This window comes from Polyergus mexicanus, unplaced genomic scaffold (genome assembly GCF_030449975.1).
Source record: "Polyergus mexicanus isolate NDT 795.1 unplaced genomic scaffold, iyPolMexi1.0 SCAF_25, whole genome shotgun sequence".
NCBI lineage: Eukaryota > Metazoa > Arthropoda > Insecta > Hymenoptera > Formicidae > Polyergus > Polyergus mexicanus.
The window spans coordinates 2,232,221-2,257,160 of record NW_027223345.1 but is presented as its reverse complement, the minus strand read 5'-3'; the positions used below and the strand labels follow the sequence as shown (position 1 = coordinate 2,257,160).

At 37.3% G+C, this 24,940-nt stretch overlaps 2 protein-coding genes across 2 annotated transcripts in view; both read left to right on the top strand.

Annotated features, from left to right (window-relative positions):
- The window catches only part of LOC138943228 (uncharacterized protein CG3556), a 104,981-nt gene that overhangs the window by 66,089 nt on the left and 13,952 nt on the right, over positions 1-24,940 (top strand). Inside the window, 1 exon segment of the mRNA XM_070313837.1 lies at positions 21,923-22,170. Within this exon segment, the coding sequence (XP_070169938.1) occupies positions 21,923-22,170 (248 nt within the window).
- The window catches only part of LOC138943035 (uncharacterized), a 2,629-nt gene continuing 2,392 nt past the window's right edge, over positions 24,704-24,940 (top strand). Inside the window, exon 1 of the mRNA XM_070313554.1 lies at positions 24,704-24,724. Within this exon, the coding sequence (XP_070169655.1) occupies positions 24,704-24,724 (21 nt within the window). The remainder of the gene's footprint in view (positions 24,725-24,940) is intronic.

The following is a 24,940-nucleotide window of genomic DNA, read 5'->3' as shown; positions in this document are numbered from 1 at the left end:
ATAACAATTTTCTTTAAGTCCTCTATTTTCATCATCTTAAAATATTGTATATAAATAATTCCTTTATTCTCAATAACATAAATAGTTGTTCTATTCGCACTTCTGAACTTATCACTATTTATAGATTTTATTTTGTTATTAATACTCTGTATATAAAACATATTTTTATCAGCTATATTGCACTCTCATTCACGTTTTAATATTTCAAAATCTATATTCTCTATTTCTTTTGTACCCATTAGTTCGTCTCTAATTATCTCTTTCAAGGTTTTTCACATGTAGGATCTTCTTTATTACAATCTATCATATTTTCATAATATTTTTTCTTCTTTTCTCTGATTAATTTAACCTCTGCATTTCTTTCTATTTTAAACTGTCACCAATTTTGCACCTTATCATCATACAATGCTTTATTATATATCATCATACAATGTTTCATCTCTTTTAATCATTGCTTCTCTTATACATCTGAAAACCACTTTTTCTCTTCTCATATTTTCAGAATTCTAAACTTTTTTCTATGTGCTATAATATCCGCATCTACTATATTGTCAACAAATTTCTTTACTCTTCTAATGATTTCGAAACTCTTGTAATCTTGCTCTATTTCATTTTCAATTAATCTAATAAATTCCTCTACATTAAAATTATTATAGTTCCTAGCGCTAAATTCTCTATACTTATTCTTAGTTTTATTTGCACTTGTTAGAACACTTATTACCAAAACTTAACTTTTACCTTCTGTTATTTTAAATTCACGAATCATCTGTACTTGTATCTTATTATTAGCAAAAAATAAATCTATAATCATTTGACTATTCTTTGTAACTTTCGTTGATTACAATATTAACATACTTGTGTTAATTTAAAACTACATGTTTCATACTTAAGCTTGTTGACATTGCCGTTTACAACTTTCTTGTATGGAACGAATCTATCACAAAGTCTATATTAAAATCTCTCATTATCATACAATCTTTTTTTATTATTAACTCCTCTACTATATCCTGTCACAAAATCTCTGTATGGTATATTCGGTGAATGATAGTACCATTATATCGCACCTTTATATAATTTCTCTTTAACCTCTATCACAACATACCAGCAGTTTGATATTATTTTGTTCGTCAATATTGTTTCAATTTAATATCATCTCTTACATATGAAATCGTCTCTCTTGTATTTCTGTTTTCTGCATCACATCTAATCATACTAGAATCTGGCACGCTCACTTCACTATCTTCAATTTCATCAATCAATTTAGTCTTCTATAATATTATAATTACAGGATTCATTTTCTTCATAATCTGATATAGTATCTCATCCTTATGCGCTATCAAACTTTGTGCACTTGTATGTAATATTAATTCTTTTTCTTTCTGCAGCTGCTAATTACTTATTTTTAGATTGTATGTTTGAATTTTAAACACACAATTTACATTACTTTTCTTGATCGTCATGCATTCATTTGTTTTATCATTTCCTGTATGTTTCATTTTGTGTACAATTTTTTTGCAATATGATAATAACCTCAACATTTAAATTATCTTTTAACATTAATATATATTGTTGCTCTTCATGTTTTGTTTCTGCGTATCATCTGTGGCGGTTATTCCTGAATTTGTTGAAAAACAACGGCCAACACCTTGTTTAGAAAGCCACCATCTTAGAGTCGGGTGACGGATGTCTTTCCGCGCGGACATATTTACAATTACGGCGACTTTATCTGTTCTGTGTTTTGTGTTACGTGGAGTTCTGTGTTATTATTAAAGTTTCTTTTAAAAGAAACTTGTTCTTCATTTCGTCGTGGTATGCGAGTACCGGTTGTGGCGCGCGTTCGAGACATATTGATATTGATCCGCGGACGCAACAATTTGATTAAATGCAGAACATTTTTTCTATCTTACGCTTAGTTTTCCTTTATTTACTATTAATTCGTGGTTTTTTTTCATCTATTTCATTTATTATTAAGAATGGAACCGTCTGCCATTCTTTTTCTTCCAGATTAGTTATTATCATCTCTTCTTTCTTTAACTCTTCTCTTTACTATTCGCATATGAAATTCTTTATTTACTACAATTTTATTCTGATTCTTGATTGTATCTGTTAAATCATTATTATCCAACTTTATTTCTTTTTCGCCAATATTGACAATTTTTATTTTAGATTTCTTTATTTTAGATTTTTATTTTAGATCATCCGCGGTGATTCAGTAACTTTTTCATCCAACTTGTACTGTAGCCTTTAACTTTTCCATTTTTTCTCCAATCTCACAACCCAGAATCGCTTTTCCCTTGCTTCCTTTTTTAATGATTTTTTAATTTCCGTAATTACCAAACATAAAATAGAATTTGATCATGACTTCGATTGGTCAGCGCCTGATATTCTGCATACCGAAAAACATGTAATAAAGAGAGAAATAGCTGAAATACTTTTTATTAAAAAATATGACAACATTATTAACTCTCAAAAGGATACAGAGAATTTAAATAACATATACGATAGATTAAAGTCGTTTAATCTTTCTCAATATCTCAAACAGAGAGGTTGACACAGTGTCATTATAACATATCGATTTTTCTCTTTCAACTTGTCAACTATAACACAGATACATAATTTTGTTTATTTCATTTCTGTAACGTGCTTATCATTATTTATAATATTGTAATTTTAGTTTACTTGATAAGGACCAAAACCATATGGTCGAAACGTTGTGATATAACAATCAAACAATAAATTGCCAGTTTGGTCGTATAGACACTCGTCTATTATTGAGTAAAGGCTAGTCAATCAACGCCGATCTTTTAGCCGGACGCACATCGGTGAGCCGTGTGCCTGGTAGTGTGCGTCGCCGTAGCGACGGAGCGCTCACACACATTACTAGGCGCGCAGCTAAAGATCGGAGCTAATCGGCAAACTTTATTTAATAATAACTTCTTTATTAAGTATTATAGAAAAAAATGTTACAGGACTTTTCTGTTCAGTTTACTGTGCTCTACCTGCTCACGAGCGTTGGCACAATCTTTACCGGGCACCCTGTATACATACAGGGTGTCCTAGACCACCAGTACACCCCTTTTCTTTCAAAAACTAAGCATTTTAGAGAAAAACGTTTTGAACAAAAATTGTATGGTTTTGAAGGGAACATAAGATGGTGTCATTTGTTTGACTTTGGATGGCATCGTTAAGGTCAAGTCAAAGACACATTTAATTTCTTAAACGGAACCCCCTACTTTTCATTACATATTCTTGTAGCTTATCTCGAGAGCTTTCCAAAACACTATAATAAAGTATTTTTTCATTAAGTACTTTTTGAGTTATTTTATATTTTATTCTAACATATTTTAATATAAAAAATTAAGTATCTTGTAAAATATTTAGTTTTCGATAATCTTACCGTAATACTTTTATATACAGAATAATGAGACAAATCAATTAGTGCAAAAAAAACAAATAATTGTTTAAAAAAATACATTGTAAATAATTTTCTTAAAAACAACTATTTTTTTATACGAATTGATTTGTTTCGTTATTCTGTACATAAAAGTATTACGGTAAGATTATCGAAAACTGAATATTTTATTAGGTGTACAACTTTGCTACCGCCGTTTTTCTTCCGAAATTCGAGGCTTTATTGTAAAAAAACTGGTTATACATTTATGATTCAAAGTATTGTCCATCGCTGGCCACTACTTTCTCCCATCTTTCGGGCAGCATACGAATCCCGCGTTGAAAAAACTGGTCATCTTTTGAAGCGATCCACGAATCGATCCAATTTCTTACTTCTTCATAAGACCGGAAGTGCTGGTCAACCAGGCCGTATGCCATTGATCGAAACAAGTGATAGTCAGAGGGAGCAACGTCTGGAGAATACGGCAGGTGGGGTAGGACTTCCCATTTCAACGTTTCCAAGTATGTCTTGACCACTTTCGCAACATGGGGTCGAGCATTGTCATGCTGCAAAATCACTTTATCGTGTCTCTCGTTGTATTGCGGCCGTTTGTCTTTTAATGCTCGGCTCAAACGCATTAATTGCGTTCGATAACGATCGCCTGTGATTGTTTCAGTCGGTTTTAACAGCTCATAATACACTACGCCGAGCTGGTCCCACCAAATACAGAGCATGATCTTGCAGCCGTGAATATTCGGTTTGGCCGTCGACGTGGAAGCATGGCCGGGATATCCCCATGATTTTCTGCGCTTGGGGTTATCGTAATAAACCCATTTTTCGTCCCCAGTCACAATGCGATGCAGAAATCCCTTCCGTCTTTACCTTTCAAGCAACTGTTCACAAGCAAACAAACGCCGTTCAACATCTCTCGGTTTCAACTCATACGGCACCCAATTTCCTTGCTTCTGAATCATACCCATGTCTTTGAGGCGTTTTGAAATTGTTTGTTGAGTCACTCCCAATGATCGTGCCAATTCTTTTTGACTTTGACTCGAGTCTTCATTAAGTAATGCCTCCAATTCTGCATCTTCGAAAACCTTCTCTCTTCCACCACTATGCCGGTCTTCGACGTAAAAATCACCGTTCTTGAAGCGTTGAAACCACTCATGACACGTTCTTTCACTAATAGCGGCTTCACCATAAGTATTTGAGAGCATTCGATGAGCCTCAGCCGCAGATTTCTTCATATTGAAGCAGAAAATTAAAACCTCCCGCAAATGACGAGACTTTGGCTCGTAAACTGACATTTTCAATCGAGAATAACTTTATGATGCAACCACAAATCGACTAATGTTTCTATGGGATTATGTTGACAGATGCCCAAGTTTATTGCATGGCGTCTATGATCTATTTATTTCGACCACTACTTACCGCTAAAGCCACCTATAGGAAAACGGCGGAAGCAAAGTTATACACCTAATACGAAATATTTTATTTTTTATGTCAAAATATGTCAGATTAAAATATAAAATAACTCAAAAAGTAATTTATGAAAAAATATTTTATTATAGTGTTTCGGAAAGCTTTCGACATAAACTACAAGAATATGTAATAAAAAATAGGGGGTTCCATTTAAGAAATTGAAGGTGTCCTTGACTTAAAAAAAAATTAGCCTTCAACCTCTTTATTGTATTTATATATACACTACATATACTTTATTTATACATATCATGTACCTACAACTAAGGGAGGGCTCATTGTGCCTGTAAGGTAGGCAGTATCTGTGGGGAGAAGGGGGACTTAACCTATTCTTCGACGATGCTCCACCGATGTCGACTGATTGAAGATCCGGAATGCTGCAATACCACCTATTAGGACTCGCGTGGGTACTATTTTAAGATCCTGACTTCTGATGAATCCCAAGCTGCGCAGTTCCCTGGCAGAGTTCTCGCTCCAGATTCCTCTCCAGAATGAATTCCTCTCCTTCCTGACAGAATGGCTGAAGTTGTTACCACCTCTTGTACTCCATGCTCATGCTTGATCGCCTCCACCACTGCTAGATCACTGTAGTATCGTGCCTTTCTTCTATGTGCATCTGCTAGATCCGTTTGCTCGCTTACTACTTGGGCGTCCACGACTATCGCTGTTCGTCCCAGTACCGCTACTATGTCAGGTTTTCTAAGTCCGATACTCGTCTTGTAGCAGGGCTCGTGAAACACTTGATATCCGCCTCTAGGTATGTTGCGGGCGATGTACAATAGGATACCACAACGTTGTGCGTCTTAATGCGTGCTCCATGGGTCCGGTGGCAGTGCTGTAATACGTGGTTCAGAGTTTCTTGTGCTTGATATCCTGCACGGCATCTTCTATCTTGTGGCCTGCCTCTAGTGGTACGGGATTTAGTAGGAAGAGCTCTTATTCTTGTTCTCTGACAGTTTATATAGTCTCTTTCCGATAACATCTTGCTGCCATCAACGATCCATTGGTGTTGATGAGGTGTCTTCGCTGAGTCTTTTAGCGCACTGCCATCGATCGATTCGTACAGCCTTGCAGACCAGCGTCTTGCGATCATGTCTGGATTTCTGTAGAAGACTCCGTGGTCCGTGAGACGTTTCCTGCACTTCTCCAGTTCTTCATCTGCGAATCTACTAAGTCCCTAGTGGCCTAGGGATTCTCTTGCGGCTAATAGTCTTCTACGTCTTTGTACTGGAACAGTCCATCTCATTGACGGGATTCCTATGCCGCCTTCTTTGACTAAAGTATGAAAGTATGCGCTTGGCGTGTCGTGCGGTAGCGCCAGCCATCTTCAAAGAGCGTTCCTTAGCATCCGATCTGTTTTATTCAGTGCGCCTATTGTGACCGCGCCAAATGCCAGTTGGTGATATAATTTCGGCACTATCATGGTTCTTAGAGCGAACACTCTTTGTTGTGGCTTGAGTGGTGCTTTCGTGAGCTTCTCCAGCATTGGCTCCAACATCTGAGCTGGGCGACACTGTGACCGACCCTCAGGTGTGAAGCCGACCCCCAGATACTTCCATCCTTTTGATCGAGTGAGGCCAGGCAGTGGTCTTCCATCACTACTGAAGATAGCGTTTCCATCTATCGCCGTTTTCTTAATGTGTAGTGCCGCTTTGATGGCAACTGTCATACTCTTAGCCGAGTTGATGACTATTCCACATTCGGCCCGTCACGATGTCTATTAGCGTCTGCAGACCTCCCGGTGTGGTGGCGAAGAGCAGCAGATCATCCGCGAAAGCGGCCGCATTGATTGGGGCATTTCCTAGTTGTGCTCCGATTTCGTTTGGCAACCTTCTGAGCATTCGATGGGTGACCGCGTTGAAGATCACAGGTGAAAGTGGGTCCCCCTGTCGAACTCCTCTTGCTGGATGTATATATGGTGACGTCTATTCGTCTCCTTCGAGTCTTGTTGATGAGCCAGCGTACATTCTTCAAGTATTCGACCATTGAGGTGGGGACCCCTAGGCTAGTCAGCGTAGCCTCAATTGTTGCATGAGTGATTGAATCGAATGCCTTGTCTACATCTAAGGATGCCAGATATAGCGGTCGGAATTCTTTTTTATGCATTTGTAGCAGCGTATCCAACAGGAAGATGTTGTCCGCACAGCCATCCATCGATCTAAATGCTCTCTGTCTCGGGTCCATATCCAGGAATACTTCCATTCTTTTCGCCAATCTTATGTAGGCCTCTGATCAGGACTGGCGGGATGGTAATCGGCCGGAAATCTCCTGGTTCGCTAGCGTCTTGTTTCTTTGGCAGAAAGACTATTCTAGATCGCAGCAGGTCTTCTGGTAACTTTCTGCACCACATCAGGACATTATATATTCTCAGGAGTATATGTGCTGGGATGGCGCCGAGACTCCGTCCGGTCCCGCAGCGGAGAATCTGTCAATTCGCGCCCATCTTAGATCAGCCTCTGTAATGGGCATCCACAATTCTTCTATAATAGGCGCTATAATTATTGCGGTCCAGTATGGCTCCATTATATTTCTTGAGGGCTGCTCGATGTTGTCCAACCCTTCCAGGATCTTAGTGATACACTGGCGTCGATTTCTTGACCACAAGTTCTGGGTGGAACCATACTCTTTACGTCGTGCATCTCTCTTGTTTTTGGGTGGCTGCATTGTTCTTCTTCGTCTGACAGTCCTCGGAGGCGGTTCCGGGAAGATTTCCCGGAGGTAGAGAGTCGTTCTCTGGAAGGTGGCTTCCTTGCCGCGTGTTCTGGCCTCGGATATTATGATCTGCAGATCTTCTGTACGGTATTCTTGGCTTCGCACCTGTGGTAGAGATTCCAAGTAGTCCAGGAAATCGCTGTCCGGATTCTCTTCGACTACTTCAGGCATGGCTGCTGGGGGATTCCTTATTTCATCCAGGAATGTTTCCACCATGTCTTTGTGAGCTTGCTTCTTTCTCTTCCCCTTTATTGCCTACAGGGTTCTGCGGGAAGAGTCTCAAGAACTCCTGGTTGATGAATCGCGGATTGGATTCTATTATTAGCTCTGCTTCTCTTCTAGCAAGCATCGTGCTCTCTTCGGCTGACCATCTCGCCTTGTCTCCGCCAACCTGCAACTGTTGTACCAGTCCTTGTGGGCTCTTTGCTGGTGCACTCCTCTTCCTCTGTTGGTCGGGAATCTTCTGTTGCATCCTGGGATCCCGCACACGTAGTCGGCATCGTCCTCCTGGTTCGAGGGGTTAGCTGGGGCGGAAGGGCCAGCGGGCCCTCCGTGTTCATCCGAGGCTTGGTTTTGAGTTTTTGGGCCAACTAATACGAACCCAGGTGGCTGGCAATCCCAAGGGCCCGGTTGCGCCGGTGTTCTCTCTTCCCTGCATTCCGTCAGTAGGAGGCAGAGGGCGAACACTCTATGAGGGGGAGAAACCGACTTGATGGCACAACCCGAAAAAATCCCGGATTATGCCACTCCGTAGAGCCATCGACCTTCTACCAGAATCGACACTAATTCACCCGAGAAAAAGCCGCCAGAATTTTCGGTCCTAGACAGGCTCGAACCCGGGATCCTCAGCATACGAAACCAGCATCCAGTCTCTGACTCCACGACTCGCCTTAAGGATGCCATCCAAGGTCAAACCAATGACACCATCTTATGTTCCCCTCAAAACTATACAATTTTTGTTGAAAACATTTTTTTTAAATGCTTAGTTTTTGAAAGAGAAGGGGTGTACGGGTGGTCTAGGACACTCTGTATATATATATGTGTGTGTGTGTGTGTGTGTGTGTGTGTGTGTTTCAGAACAACTTTCCGTCCGTAAAATGACGTATTCCTGATACAATTCCAAGACAATTTTTCTTTTACCAAAATTTGAATTGAAGCGTAATTTTTGAGTTATAAGCAAAAATAGTTAACAAATCACGCGTCGAGTACAGAAGGCAAGTAGGAGCAACGCGGCGCGGCGCGCCGCAGCTGACCGTCCAATTACCACCGCATGAGTCGCTAACTATTTTATCTTATAACATATGCTTTATATGCTTCAAATAAAACATATAACATATGCTAAAATATGCTTTAAATAAAATTTTGATAAAGAAGAAAATGTCTTAGAATTACGTCAGGAATACGTGTTTCTTAAAATAACACGTCACTTTAGCAAAAGTTGTTCCGGATCGCCGGCCGTTGGACGCTGCAATCAGCTGATTGCTACACGCGATGCGTGTATGGCGGAGTGAATGCGTAAAAGAAAGAAAGAGACAGAGAGAGATAGAGAGAGAGAGAGAGAGAGAGAGAGAGAGAGAGAGAGAGAGAGGAAGAGGAAAAGACGGAGGGAGAGACGTTTATACACACGCACGCACATATGCATACAATTTTTCTCGGTCTCTTTTTCTCTTTTACACAACACTCAAAACACTCATAACACTCACGTAATGCGAAGGTTTTAGAAAATCGTTCATCTTACCTCAATCACACACCACGCGCACGTCGCAATTTGCACGGTACATGTGACGTATTCCTGACGTAAATCTAAGACATTTTCGTCTTTATCAAAATTTTATTTAAAGCATATTTTTATGTTAAAAGATAAAATAGTTAGCGACTCATGCGGTGGTAATTGAACAGTCAGCTGCGGCAGGTCGCGCCGCTCCTGCCTGCCTTCTGTACTCTACGCGTGATTTGCTAACTATTTTTGCTTATAACTCAAAAATTACGCTTTAATTCAAATTTTAGTAAAGGAAAAATCGTCTTAGAATTGTATCAAGAATACATCATTTTACAGACGGAAGGTTGTTCTGAAACACCCTGTATATACAGGGTGTCCGACATGTAAGTAGCCAAACGAAAAGTGGAGATAGATCGGGTCAACCTGAAGCGAAAAGTCCTATACCATTTTGCTAAATTCGCAATAATTATTATGTTATTAATTAAAACGTCTGAGCCAATGAGCGCGTGGGAAGCGGTAGGCCGGAATCGATAGAAATGTAAAATGGCGTACTTGTTTATGTCTCTTAGCATCGGAAGTATCAGCTGAGCGAGAGAGGCGGAGTCACGCAGCGAGCGGCGAGCGACACTGCACCGAAAAATAATTATCATGCATCGAATGACGAGCGATGTCGCCGCGCCGGAAAATAATTATCCTCTCGAATTGTTTTTTCGATGGCAAGACAATGATGCGCTATCATTTCCACATCACCTTGCGGTAGATAGCTTGGTGCGCTTTTTTATGGTAGTTTCCCCTGTAAGCTTAATCCACTCTCAATATTTAATGTAAAAATTCGAAATGTCGTCCTCCTTCTTGTATGCAAAGTTCGGCCCTTGGAATAATGTTGCGCGTAGCGCGGTGCTCCATATCCGGCGTAATGGTATTAAAGGCTGCAACAATAGCTTTACGTACCTCGATTTCTCTATCATTACGCCGGTGCTCGATTAGACTTTTTATGTATCCCCATACAAAAATGTTTAATACATTCATGTCTGGCGACCGTGCCGACCAGGTAATCGGGCCACCACGACCTATCCACTTATCTCGATAACGTGCGTTTAATAAATCGCGTACTTTTCTCCGAAAATAAGCCGGAACTTCGTCGTGCTGAAAAATCAGCTGCGCCCGCACGCGAAGCGGTACATTCGCTAGAAAGCCTGGCAACTCGTTCTCGAGAAAATTTTGATATATTGCGCCAGTTAAACGATATGGTAAAAAATACGGACCGATCTGGAAATTCCGAACAAAAATATTTTACTTTAAGAAGAAAAAGATCTCTTTTTATTTACACTTATCACTTGATTCCCGATTATTCCCGCCATTTATGGACTAACGATATTGGAACGCGCCTTCACGGACGACATGCAGATTTTCCTCTGCCCAATGTAAAAAATATTGAGAATTGAACACCGTTCGGAACAAATGTCGCTTCGTCGGCCCATAAAATAATGTCCGGAAAAGACAAATTTCGCCGACAATACGCGAGGAACTCTGCACATGTTTTCCCGACGGTTATTATACTCTCAAATTATTGCGAATATAAAAAATCGTAAACAATACCTTCGCAAAAGTATATCCGTGATTGTAGATCCTTCGGTAAAAGCTGTTGCACACGTTGATAATGATAAGGATACAGGTCGTTTACACGTAAAATGCGATGCACCGCGACAAACCAAATTCGTATGCCGTACGACGTATGTTAGTCCCAGGATTTTTATAAAATGCATCCAGTACTCTCTCTTCGTCTTGTACACGACGACGCACTGATGCACTAGCATTTTATTTGTGCACGAGACACCCTGTTTCACGTATTTCTTGCATAACACTTTAAATTATCCGTTTTGTCGGATAATGTGCACACCCGAGAAATCGCTACGCATAAATCCACGACAGACATATTTTTCTCCGCTAGCCGGTAAGCAATTATCACATTTGTATAATCTTGCAGAATAAATCTTATTGTCAATCGCACCACGCGAACACGAGTTTTGCGCGACTGCACTGGTCAATGCTCCCGAGAGCTCAGCCAGCTGAGACTATGTTCGTCTTATGTTAACAATCGCCGATAATTAATTGTTTCTGCATACGTCCTCTTGTGCAGTTGCGTACAAGTCTCGTGTTCTCGACAGCAACAATGCGATTTACTCCGGAAGAATATACTGATATGGTGATAGCCTACGGGCTAGCAGGCGAAAATACGCGTCTCGCAGCTCGGATATATGCGGAACGATTTCCCGGGCATGCACATTATCCGACAAAACGGACAATTTTACGTGTTGTGCAAAAAATGCGTGAAAGAGGGTGTCTCATGCACAATAGAAATGCTGGTGCACCAGTGCGTCGTCGTGTACGAGAAGAAAGAATACTTGATGAATTTTACGAAAATCCCGGGACTAGCGTGCGTCGTGCGGCATACGAATTTGGTTTGTCGCGGTACGAAGCGCATCGGATTTTACGTATGAATTTACTGCATCCGTATCATTTTCAATGTGTGCAACAGCTTTTACCGAGGGACCTACAACCACGGATATACTTTTGCGAAGGTATTGTCGTCATTGATTTTTTATATTCGCGATAATTTAAGAACATATAATAACCGTCGGGAAAAAATGTGCAGGGTTGCTCGCGCAATGTCGCCGGACTTTGTCTTTCCCGGACAATATTTTATGGACCGACGAAGCGACATTTACACCGAATGGCGTGTTCAATTCCCGAAATTTTTTAAATTGGGCACAAGAAAACCCGCATGTCGTCCGTGAAGGCGCGTTCCAATATCGTTGGTCCATAAATGTATGGGCGGGAATAATCGGGAATCAAGTGGTAAGTGTAAATAGAGGGAAAAAATTTTTTTCTGTCAAAGTGAAACATTTTTCGTAATTTCCAGATTGGTCCGTATTTTTTACCGCATCGTTTAACTGGCGCAATTTATCAAAATTTTCTCGAGAACGAGTTGCCAGGCCTTCTCGCGGATGTGCCGCTTCGCGTGCGAACGCAGCTGATTTTTCAGCACGACGGAGCTCCGGCTCATTTTCGCAGAGAGGTACGCGATTTTCTAAACGCCCGTTATCCAGATAGGTGGATAGGTCGTGGTGGTCCGATCACCTGGCCGGCACGGTCGCCAGACATGAATGTATTAGACTTTTTTGTATGGGGATACATAAAAAGTCTAATCGAGCACCGGTGTAATGATAGAGAAATCGAGGTACGTGAAGCTATTGTTGCGGCCTTTAATACCATTACGCCGGATATGGATAAATATTGAGAGTGGATTAGGCCTACAGGGAAACCACTATATAAAAGCGCACCAAGCTATCTACCGCAAGGTGGTGTGGAAATGATAGCGCATCATTTTCCTGCCATCGAAAAAATAATTCGAGAGGATAATTATTTTCCGGCACTATGACATCGCTCATCACTCGATGCGTGATAATTATTTTTCGGCGCGGTGTCGCTCGCCGGTCGCTGCGTGACTCCGCCTCTCTCACTCAGCTGATACTTCCGACGCTAAGAGACATAAACAAGTAAGCCATTTTACATTTCTATCGATTCCGGCCTACCGCTTCCCACGCGCTCATTGGCTCAGACATTTTAATTAATAACATAATAATTATTGTGAATTTAGCAAAATGGTATAGGACTTTTCGCTTCAGGTTGACCCGATCTATCTCCACTTTTCGTTTGGCTTACATGTCGGACACCCTGTATATATTCAGGGTGTTTCAGAGCGACCGTATTAGCAGTTTTTTGAGGAAACAACGCATTTTTGTGAAAAATGTTTCATGCAGAAGTTGTAGAGCTCTAAGTGGCGTATTATATAATATTATTAGTATGACCTTTAATAGTACTGTCAAGGTCACATAAAAATTACTTTAAATTTTTTTAATGAGACTGTATTTTTGATTACATATTCTTGTAGCTTACCTCGAAAGCTTTCCAAAACACTATAATTAAGTTATTCTTCATTAAATACTTTTCGAATTACAGAAGCTTAAAAGTTATGATACCGCCGGCATTAGCATTACCCAAGGTGTACCGCGTGAAAGTTGCACGGAGGATTTGCACCTCTTTGTGTTTGTGTGTGTGTGTGTGTGTGTGTGGATATGTGTTTGAATGTGTCAGTAAAGATAAGGATCCCATGGTTTGTCACTCCCGTAGTATTTAAAGACTCCAAACCCTCTTTACTGCATGTGCGTACGTGCGTGTGCGTGCGCGCACGCGCGCGCGCGCGCGCGTGTGTGTGTGTCAGCAGAAATAAGGACTTCAAACTCTAGATGTATTTTCTAGCGCTGCCCCTTTGAAACACTTCTGACCGTCTTCTAACGTCGTTATCACCGATAGTTTTTTTGTTGTTGAAAACGATAATGAAAATAATGTGTTAAAGAAATTGAAAGAAGAATTAAAATAATTCATAGAATTCACAAATGTTCAAATTGCCTCCCATTGACCTCTAAACATTTTCGAATTTGCCCTGGAAATGAAGACAAGGCATCCAGCAATTCTTCTTGAATTTTCCTGCATGCTTCTTTTCCTGCATAATTCTTTTCTTCATGTCATTCCGGGTTGTTGATTTTGAAGCATAAACCAACTCTTTGATTCGACCCCAAAAGTAAAAATCCAAGATTGTGAGATCTGGGGATCTTGGTGGCCAGCTTATTGGTCTAGTTCTCCCGATCCATCGGTTAGGAAACATTTGGTTAAGAATCACTCTAATTCTTCTAGCATAATGGGCAGCCATCTTGCTGGAACCACATATGTATTCTCACGTTTAAAAGCATGTCTTCCAAGAATTGTGGAAGGATATTCAATAGGAAGTTCTCATAAACTTCTCCATTTAACGTCCTTTCGAAAAAATGAGGACTAATGATTTTGTTACCCAAAATACCGCACCATATATTCAGACTCCATACATGTTGGTTATCAACTTCCCTCATCCAATGTGGATTCTGCTCGGCCCAATAATGCATGTTATGCAAATTTACGTTTCCATTATTGTTAAAAGTGGCTTCATCAGACTACAAAACTTTGTGATGAAAAAAGCGATCAATTCTGAACTGATTCTCCGCTCAAGAACACAAATTAATGCGATTTTCAAAATCATCTTCCTGAAGAGCCTGATGCAAAACTAAATGATAACGAAGCATTTTTGCTTCCTTTAAATAACGCCAAACGGTCAGGTGACCCATCCCAGCATCAATAGATAATTTTCTTGTCGAATTTGAAAGATTTAAATTAATTGCTGCTATAACAGCTCCGATTTCTTCATCTTTCACTGGACACCTAATTCGATTATTGCGATAACACTTATTTGGCTTCTGTACGGATTCTGTTAATCTTACACTTTCTGCCAAAAGTTTAAAAATGTTATAGAAATAATGTTGACTATCTAGGTACTTTTCAGCGTACAAACGCGCTGTCCTCCTAAAACATCTTTACGATACGAAGATTTTTTTTTGAAATATTTGATGTAAAAATAATTGTTCCGTCTTTATCATCGTTCCACCAACTATTCCCCCACCTCCTTCCTCCATTTCTTTGCGCATTAAACATGGATAATAAGTTTAAATAATCGCGGGTTAGTAAGAGCCATACGCGGATGATAGTGCGTCAGTTTCATAGAAAAACAAGTTTTCTATGAAACTGATTATGTGCACAGGGCACGAAATTTATTGGATCTTATACCAAGATTTCTAAAATTAATCTCAATTCGAGATTTATAATAACCCCTCTTTACCCCCCTGGAGAGACGAAGGCGAGAAAAATATCGGAGCAAAGTCACTGAATCGGGAATACCCAAGTCTTCCGCTTGCTGGGCGACTGCTTTTACCTCTATGGCAGTGCTGGGATTTACTTGCACATTTCGGCCCGATTCCGTGGGTCACGCCTATTGCCCCCCACTCACCGCTCGTGCGTTAGCAACGAGTCGCCAGATATGCGTAACTAAGGACCGCGACGCTTCGTCTCAGGAGCGTTTATATGTAAGAATGCCCAAATATAATAATAAGACAATACTTTTCTAAATACAGCGCGAAAATTCTTAGAATTAAAAGTTTTTCTTCAATATTTTATAATTCATTGATATAAAATATTGAAGAAAAACTTTTAATTATAGAAAAGTATTGTCTTATTATTATATTTGGGCATTCTTATATACGGACGCTCCTGAGACAAAGCGTCGCGTTCCTTAGTTACGCGTATCTGGCGACTCGTCGCTAACGCACGAGCGGTGAGTGGGGGGCAATAGGCGTGAGTCACGGAATCGGGCCGAAATGTGCAAGTAAATCCCAGCACTGCTCTATGGTAAGCTATTCAGACCCCACACCACCGATACTTCTCATTCGTTTTATATGTAAATATTGTATATTCGCCTTATATGTTTCATAGAAAACTTATTTTTTTATGTAACTGGCGCACTACCATCCGCATATAGCTCTTACTAGCCCGCGATTATTTAAATTTGTGATATCACTTAAGAGTCCTTATTTCTTAAATTGTCAGTTCACATCGCCTGAAAGATCGCGTTATTAATAATAGATATTTACATATAAGGTAAATGAGAAGTGTCGGTGGTGTAGAGTCTGAATAGCTTAGAGAAGTAAGAACAGTCGCCCTGCAAGCGAAAGACTCGGGTTCGATTCCCGATTCAGCGACTTTGCCCTGATATTTTTCTTGCCTTCGTCTCTTCAGGGAGGTAAAGAGGGATTATTATAAATCTCGAATTGAGATTAATTTTAGAAATCTTGGTATAAGATCAAGAAAAACAAGTTTTCTATGAAACTGACGCACTACCATCCGCGTGTAGCTCTTACTAGCCCGCAAGTATTTAAATTTGTGATATCACTTAAGAGCCCTAATTTCTAAATTGATAGATAATAAGTATGAGAAAATCTGGATATCGATTTTAATTGAGATTCACGAAGATCCCTAAAAATTCATTATGAAACTATTGAGACTACATATCTTTTTCTTTATATAGAATTAGGATATTAAGATTAAAATATTTTCCTAAGAATTTTTTTAAGAATTCTTCTACATCACTTACATTTTGATTTTTTAAGTATAATTAAAAGTATCCAAATTCATAGATATTTATAGTGACAACTAAATAAAATCTATTCGTTAGATATTGCAATCTAAAAACCATTAACTTACAAAAAAAATTGTTTATAGTCGGAATATTATGGTTATACATATAATATCTTAAACAAAATTACAAAATAAATACATTTATTATCGATTAAACATACTGTTTTTATTTAACACATTTTCAGTAACATTTCTTTTTTTATTTATACTAAATATAGCTCTTATTATAATTAATACAAATATTATTTGTTTCTAATCTTATATCATTAGCATTTAAAATAAAGTGTTTTTCGAATTAATACTAGAACATATTTCATTTTCAAAATGTGCGATAATGATTACGCCCAATGCAATATTTCTTTACAAAAAGCTGCTAGAAATTCTTTTGTAATATCTGAAGATAAAAAGTTCTGTTTTATAAATTATATATATAAAGATTATGGTAATTATATGCGAAGATAGGGAATCGCTCCCGATTTCGATATTTTTGAAATATATTATCAAGGGCGGGGCCCTTCACTCCTGCTCCGAAAAGTTCTAACCTAACCTAAATCTAATTTTTAATTTTCATTTAATCAGAAATGGATTTGGGTTAGATTAAAAGTTTTTTGGGATAGATGTGCATGGGAAGGGGTGAAGCCCTGCCCACACTTTCTCTTTATAAAACATACATAACATTAAATTATTCCACCAAATATATTTTTTCTTAAATATACATAGTCAGAAAATTATTTTTTACTTATCAAACTTATTTTATTATTAACTTTTTAATAAACAACGAGCACCTAAATTCGAAATTTGAAACTTCCTTAACATTACTGTTAACATTACCCCTACATTACTTAACATCACCCCTTTTGAAACCTCCATAACATTACTGAAGGTGATGACCTTGATAAATATATTTCAAAATTATCGAAATCGGGAGTAGCTTATCTCTGCATAATTATCAAAATTACTATTAGTCATGCAACTTTTAATATTCATAATTAAATTCCTGGACCTAGTAATAAGAATAGGGATGAAAAAGAATAAGTCTAAATTTTCCGCGAATATTATGAAAAACTCGGTTTTATGTATTCGATTGTGATGTTACATACAATTTAATGATAATCGCGAAAAATGTGAGGATTAACTTCTTTACATATTACCAAATTTTTATTTCAAAGAGAGCTTTTTTTTGCCGGAATCATATTAATGAAAGTTTCGATAATTTTACTGAAGATGCTTTTGGTAAAGTACCAACAATTAAAAAATTAGAAAAGACCAATCTAAATCCAAATGAGATTGTTGACCTAATTAATTTAAGATTGAAATGTGTAGAAAAGAAAGGTAATGAAAAATTTATTGTTGATAATATCAACATTAGAAACTTTAAAGATCAATTTAGTCTTACCAAAGAGAATTTTAAGCATCTTTGCGATCACATAAAAGATGGAGATAAATCAGAATGAGTTTTAGCGGTATATTTGATATATTTACGGATTGAACGAACTCAATCATCTATTACATTAATTTCACTCTGATCATATCGAGCAATATACATAGCTAATCGACTAATCGCATAAGCTCATACAGATCTTCAAAATAATGTTGTGCTGCAATATTTTGAAATAAGTAGCCGCAATATTTTGCGAGCCGTAATATTTTCACTCTACAGAGATAGCTAATATCTTGTATTCTCTAAGTCATAGTATGACGAAGTCATTACTATTTGAGACGGCACATATCTTCCAAAGTCTAGTAATTTTAGATTTCAGAAATTAACTTTTAGTGATCAAAAAAAGAAAAATCTATAGAAATCTAGTCTGCGTCACTCCGATGGATTTACTGTTGACATTTTTTGTCCTAACAATCTATATGGGCTACGAATATGAGTGACTCTGACATTCTAAGAACGAATACAGAATGATTCATTCAAGTCTAACGATGTTTTTTTTTGGACCGAGAATTTAATCGATTAAAGAATGATCTCGAAAATAAAAGTTTTCGAATTGAGATATCATACAATCTTCCAGAAGAAAAAAAGACTATTCTCTAACAAGCAAACGAATATATCGAGGCGATGTATTAAATTTTGATGGATTATTGAATGCATCAATAGAAGATTTAAAGAGAATAAATATCTTGTTCGAATACTACTCATTAAATGTGTTCCACATTTATTAACTGATACCAGGATAGCTGCTGTTTTACATAATGCGTATAGCTCATATTTACAATCTGATAATGATGATTGTAGAGTAGTTGAAACATTGCTTGCTAAAAAACTTACCGAATGTTCTGCAATTATATTAATTTACAAGAATTTGTGCAAGAGTATTTGACACTGTTTGTAAAATTTGATAAAATTTTTCTGATGGCAGATTCGAACTCAACGCTTCAAAATAAAGTTGGTTTCAAAAAATTTGCAAACTAGTTTTATTAGTAAAAAAGTGTGGTTTAAACCGACAAAAACATCAGTTTGAAAAGTTGAAAAAAACATTCTAATTTTTCCACGATTTTTCAATGAAGAACTCTGGAACTTGAATGGATCGTACCAACTTTCATTGGCAAAATCTTATATAGGAGTTTGTTTGACGGTGGCTACGAGATAATAAATGAAGAATCTCATTCGGATTATCGAGTTTTTAATATATTTATCCGGAAATACTTATTCGTAAAAGCCAGAATGAAATGTCGTCGCATTATTGACGACATTTAACTCGTAAACAATATCTCATCTATATTCTACTAGACTTTGATAAGAAAGGACTTGAAATTTTCAAGCATCATTACTGTCAGTGTAAGACAGGTGCCAAACCTATCGCTTGTTGCTCATATATCTTACATTTATTTGGTATTTAGTTACAGGATGATATGAGGCATAAATACAAACGCCGCAATTTTAGAATCATCACTTTCCATCATGTACGAGGGCTATATAATAAGTACCCATGTTTAACGACTGATAACGCCACGGACTCAAAATTTGTATACCATCGTTTAACGCCATCTTTCGAACGATGCCTGTCAAAATTTCAGACAGATTTATCGAGTAGTTTTGTTTTGATAGCTGTTGAAAGTGAGCAAGTTTGTGTTTATTTGCAACCATGGAAAAAGAGCAATATCGATCAGTAACTCGAATTATGCTATGAACTGCTGCCTCATCCATTTTATTCTCCAGATTTGGCGCCCTACGATTTTTTTTTGTTTTCAAATATGAAAAAATGGCTTGGCGGAAAGCGGTTCACGTTAAACGAGGTCATCGCCGAAATAAAGGTCTATTTCGTAGAGTTTGACAAATCATATTTTTTAGATGGTTTAAAAAAGTTGGAATATCACTGGACTAAGCATATCGAGCTGAAAGGAGACTATGCTGAGAAATAAATAAAAAAAATTAAAAAAAAACTGCGTTTCCTTCCCTAACACGGGTACTTATCATACAGCCCTCATATATCTGTTGGAGACAATGAATATGAAGACGAAGATTAAGTGAGTGAGTGTGAAAATATCAAACGTATGTAATGCAAATATGTAAAATGTAAATATTTAAATAAGTGTAAATATATGTCAATATCTAAAAAAATATAAATATGTACACAGCTTAAGATAACTCCACCATTGCAGGTCCCAAGTCTTGATAAGAAAAGACGAGGGCTTAGGTAATATCAAAACATAAAAAAATATATAAAGATATATAATTAGTTATGACTATACAACTTCAAAGTCAGATCCTCAATCTTTGTGACAGGAGTATAAGAAACATTCATTTGTAGGCCCTATTATTCCAATTCATAGTATTCCATTTCATAGATGTTCTATATAATAATAGCTTTCACTATAAAATATTATTTATTTTTCACAAATAAAAGCCACGAGTTTAATAAAAACGTAATGAGACAAATTTGCTGAGATGGCTCGAGAAAATGATAAAATCAACCGTAGCTTTTTTTTGTTTAAAATGTGTTCCAAATTTTTTTCGGATACTAAGACTATTTTGACTATGATTTTCAGATTCGAGCAAGCGAAGCTGAGCGAAAAAAAAATGAACCCAATGATCTCTGCTCTCCAAACTGTCTGAAATGCATACTCTTCTTTGACATTTGCCGAAAATGAGCTCAAAATGAAAACAAAAAGTTTTATTTGTATAATTAAACTATAGTAAATATAAATTTTAGCTCGATACTAGTTCTATATTGATTTAGATATTTTTGTCCAGATAACAAAAAATACTGATAACAAATTGTCCTAAGTGTTTCTTCTATTAATCGCGAGAATATGATCAGATATTTGTTTTATATAGCGAGAATTTAGAGAATTAGAAAATTATTTTCACAATTTTGTGGTAAAAATTCTATAAAACAATAATAAATAGAATAAATCTGAATATCTTTAAATAAAAGATTTTGCGGTAATTGTTTCGAATAAGGGCTTTTCTGAATTTTGAGAAATATGATCGTATCTCTCGGTAAAACTCTATGTTGTGACTCCAACAGTGATAATCAGTCGGGGAAGCCCATCCCCAATAACACCCCCCCCCCCCCGCCAAAACCCTCAAAATTACAAAAGCAAGATAAGGTACATCCCACAACCCAAACCAAATTCTAGTTTTAAATCAGAAATAAGTTTGGGTTAGGTCATACTTTCCGGAAGTGGAGCCCCCCCGTAAAGAAGCGGAACTCACTACGTCCACGCATACACTTTCCCATCCACATAACAATTATGGACTTCGCTTTGCTTTATAAAGTATATGCGTGGACATAGTGGGTTCCGCCCCTCCCTCAACGGGGTTATATATTTTACAAAGCAAAGCAAGGTCCATCCCACAATTGTTGTGTGAATGGGAAAGTGTATGCGTGGACACAGTGGGTTCCAACCCCTCCCCCCCACACATGCGGACTCCACTTTTGGAAGATATAACCTAACTATAACAAACCAAATTTTAGCTTAAATAAAAAATATGTTCAGGTTAGGTTATATCCTCCGGAAGTGGAATCCCCCGTAGGGGGAACGGAACTCACTGTGTCCACGCATATACTTTACAAAGCAAAGCGAGATCCACCCCACAATTATTGTGTGGATAGGAAAGTTCATGCGCGGACGCAGTGGGTTTCACCCCCGCTCCCCTACGGGGGGCTCCGCTTCCGAAAGATATAACCTAACTCAAACCTTATTTCTGGTTTAAAATTAAAATTTGGACTTTATAGTACATAATTACTTAATTTTCGGTAATTTTGGGGGTTTTTCGTTTTTGGGGGGATGGGGATGAGGGAGGTCGGACTTCCCCGATTGATTATCACTGTTGGAGTTCTAACAAAGAGTTTTACCGAGAGATCCGATCATTTTTCTCAAAATTCAAAAAAGGCCTTATTCGAAACAATTACCGATTTTGCTTTAATCCTCGCGTTTTAGGTTTGCTTTTTAATTGATTGCTGCTTTCTAAACTAAAAATGTATCAGATATACAAAATTTGTTGCATAAAATGCTCAAGCATTATCTTTTTATTGTATTTACAGACATCGAGAAGTCGGGTTTTCCCCAGTTAGGTTGGCACGCTATACTTTGGCCTTGAACGCGATGTGCATGGATCCGCGGCAGTTTCACGGCCACGATCTGATCGGCACGTTGCAGCATCACGAGCCGCCGACCGATTACGAATTCATGTTGACTGCCCTTGCGGCATGTAGCGCGCAAGCACATGTTCGCAAAAGGCAGATGCGTCGTCTCTTGGACATCGCAAGTGCTCCGCAGAACCATAATATTGGTGGGTTGCCTTAAGAATCATTATGTTATCAAAATAGACAAATGAGGCGAATAAACAGAGACAAGGGATTTCAAGAAAAAAAACTTTAATTCTACAACATTAGTTTGAAAAATAATTTGTTGGATATCTTAAATGTAAACTTTCTAATCTTAACCTTTTGAGAACGGCTCATTTTTTGAAAAATCAAACTTTTACAATATTTATAAAAAGTTTTTATTTAATGAAAACAAACATTATTTTGATTAACAATGAGTTGAAGTATGATATTCTTTAACGTAACTAGTTTCACAGAAATCAACAATACACATTTACATCACTACATATTATACATTTATATCTTGGCTTTGATCTTTTGTTTTCTTTTATTACTGACTAGTTATAAACGACACGTCCTTTGTTTTTTTACCAGGCTCAGATTCAATAAGAGAAATACCTAGAAAAGGTCTTCGGATATTCTCCTGTATTTGTTGTTCTTATAGTTTCAATTGAATTCATATGTTGATAATTTCTCTGATGAATTGAACTCTTAAGGTTCCTGAGTAGTCGCCGTGGCCATATTGGAATGATGACGTCAGAAGCGAGAAATGACACGCTGAGAATTCTTGCGTGCTATTTTTAAATAAAAAGATATTTTAAAGAAACAAGACTACAGATCGCTTTAGAATACTCATAAAATTGTTCGAAAACTAAGTTTTTCCCTTGACAATTAATAAATAACTGTAAAATGAGTGTCAAAGTAAGCCTAGTCATACGGGAAAACATGTAGTTTGACAGCTGTCGAAAGAAGTGGAAAATGTTCTTTTTACATAATACTTAACTTGCTAAGCTTAGTTTTCGGACAATTTTATAAGTTTCACAAATACGTTACACATCACAGCATTAGCATAAAGTAAATAATTACGAAATGAGACGCAAAAATAATTTGGGCTGCCAAAACGTCACTTTTCACGCCTCATAGTTCATCGATTTGCATCGTGAGGCGCTGCATAAAAATTCTGACATATAGGTAACACGCTGGTAACTTATAGCTAACACGTAACATATATATAGTGTATATCTTTTATATATCTATTATATAGTGTACTCTATTAGAAAAATACTTGAGCAAAGGAAGGGCGCAATGCTCAGCCATTTCCCAAAAATTTGATTTTAATAATATTTAGATAATATATTTTCTTATATACAGCTCCGTTAGATGGATTATCGAGAAGGCGGCGTAGCTCGGGCATTAAAGCGAAATTGAAAAAGGCTTTTATAGTGTAGTACTCTATTAGAAGAATACTTGAGCAAAGGGATAGAGCGCAATGCTCAGCCATTTCCAAGAAAATGATTTAAACAATATGGCTTTCCTTATATTTGGCTCCGTTATATCAATTAGCGAAAAGGCGATGTAGCTCGGGCGTTAAGCGCGTGGCTATCACGCATCAGACCCGGGTGCAATTCTTGTCCGTGGCATTTTTTTTCTCATTCTTTTTTATACAATATAGCAACGAATATTTATTCATGTAAAATAAAGTAAATTAAATTAAATTTTTTTTTAATTTGCACTTTCGGAAGGCAATTTTCTTTTAATTTATTCACGAAACTAGGCATAATTTTTGTTAAACTTACGATCTTATTATTTTATACATTCTATCCGATATAAAATGAAGTAAATAAAACTATTTGAACATAATTATAATTTAATACAAAATTACAATAAATAATTACGACAAGTATCATCCGAATAATTGTAACCGATCTGTAGAGAATGTTGCTATTAGTGATAATAAGGATGAATAAGTTTTAACACATTTGTTTGTAATTTTGTATTAAATTATAACTATGTTCAAATAGTGGCGTTTTATTTGCTTCATTTTATATATCTAGTAGAATGCATAAAATAATAAGGTTGTAAGTTTAACAAAAATTATGTTCAGTTTCATGAATAAATTAAAAGAAAATTGCCTTCCGAAAGTGCAAATTAAAAAAAATTTAGTTAAATTAATTTTATTTTACATGAATAAATATTCGTTGTTAGATTGTATGAAAAAAGAATGAGAAAAAGAGTGCCAGGGACAAGAATTGAGCCCGGGTTGGATGCGTGATAGCCACGCGCTTAACGCCCAAGCTACACCGCCTTGTCGCTAATTGATATAACGGAGCCAAATATAAGGAAAGCCATATTGTTTAAATCATTTTCTTGGAAATGGCTGAGCATTGCGCTCTATCCCTTTGCTCAAGTATTCTTCTAATAGAGTACTACACTATAAAAGCCTTTTTCAATTCGGTGATTCCAAAGTCGCGTCCTCCCCTGCTAGTCGCAGGAACGTGCGCATCATAAATATAATAGCACAATATTCTAGTAGTAAAGGTTCTCATTAAAATTTTCTATTCAATATTTTATTTTGTATTAATAACAAAAATAATTATTATTCTATTATTAATTACGTATTATGTACGTTTTATAACAATTTAAAATATTTAGGTTTTATGGTTATCAAAATATTGTGCTATCACGTTTGTGATACGCATGTTCTTGAGACTAAGTGATATGCTCCTTAGTTACGATGCGGTAATGCGTTGCTAAGGAGCGAGGGGTAAGAAGGGAGCAGCGAGCAGTAGGCGTGAGCTAAAAATTTCAGCCGCAAGTTACATATAAATCTCAGTTTACTTATATGATAAGTCGTTGGACAGGGTTCTTATTCCTACCGCAGCATCTTTATTCCTATGTCGCCACCGTCAACTCGGAGTTTTACGGCGACTACTCAGGAGCCTTAAGTCACGAAAT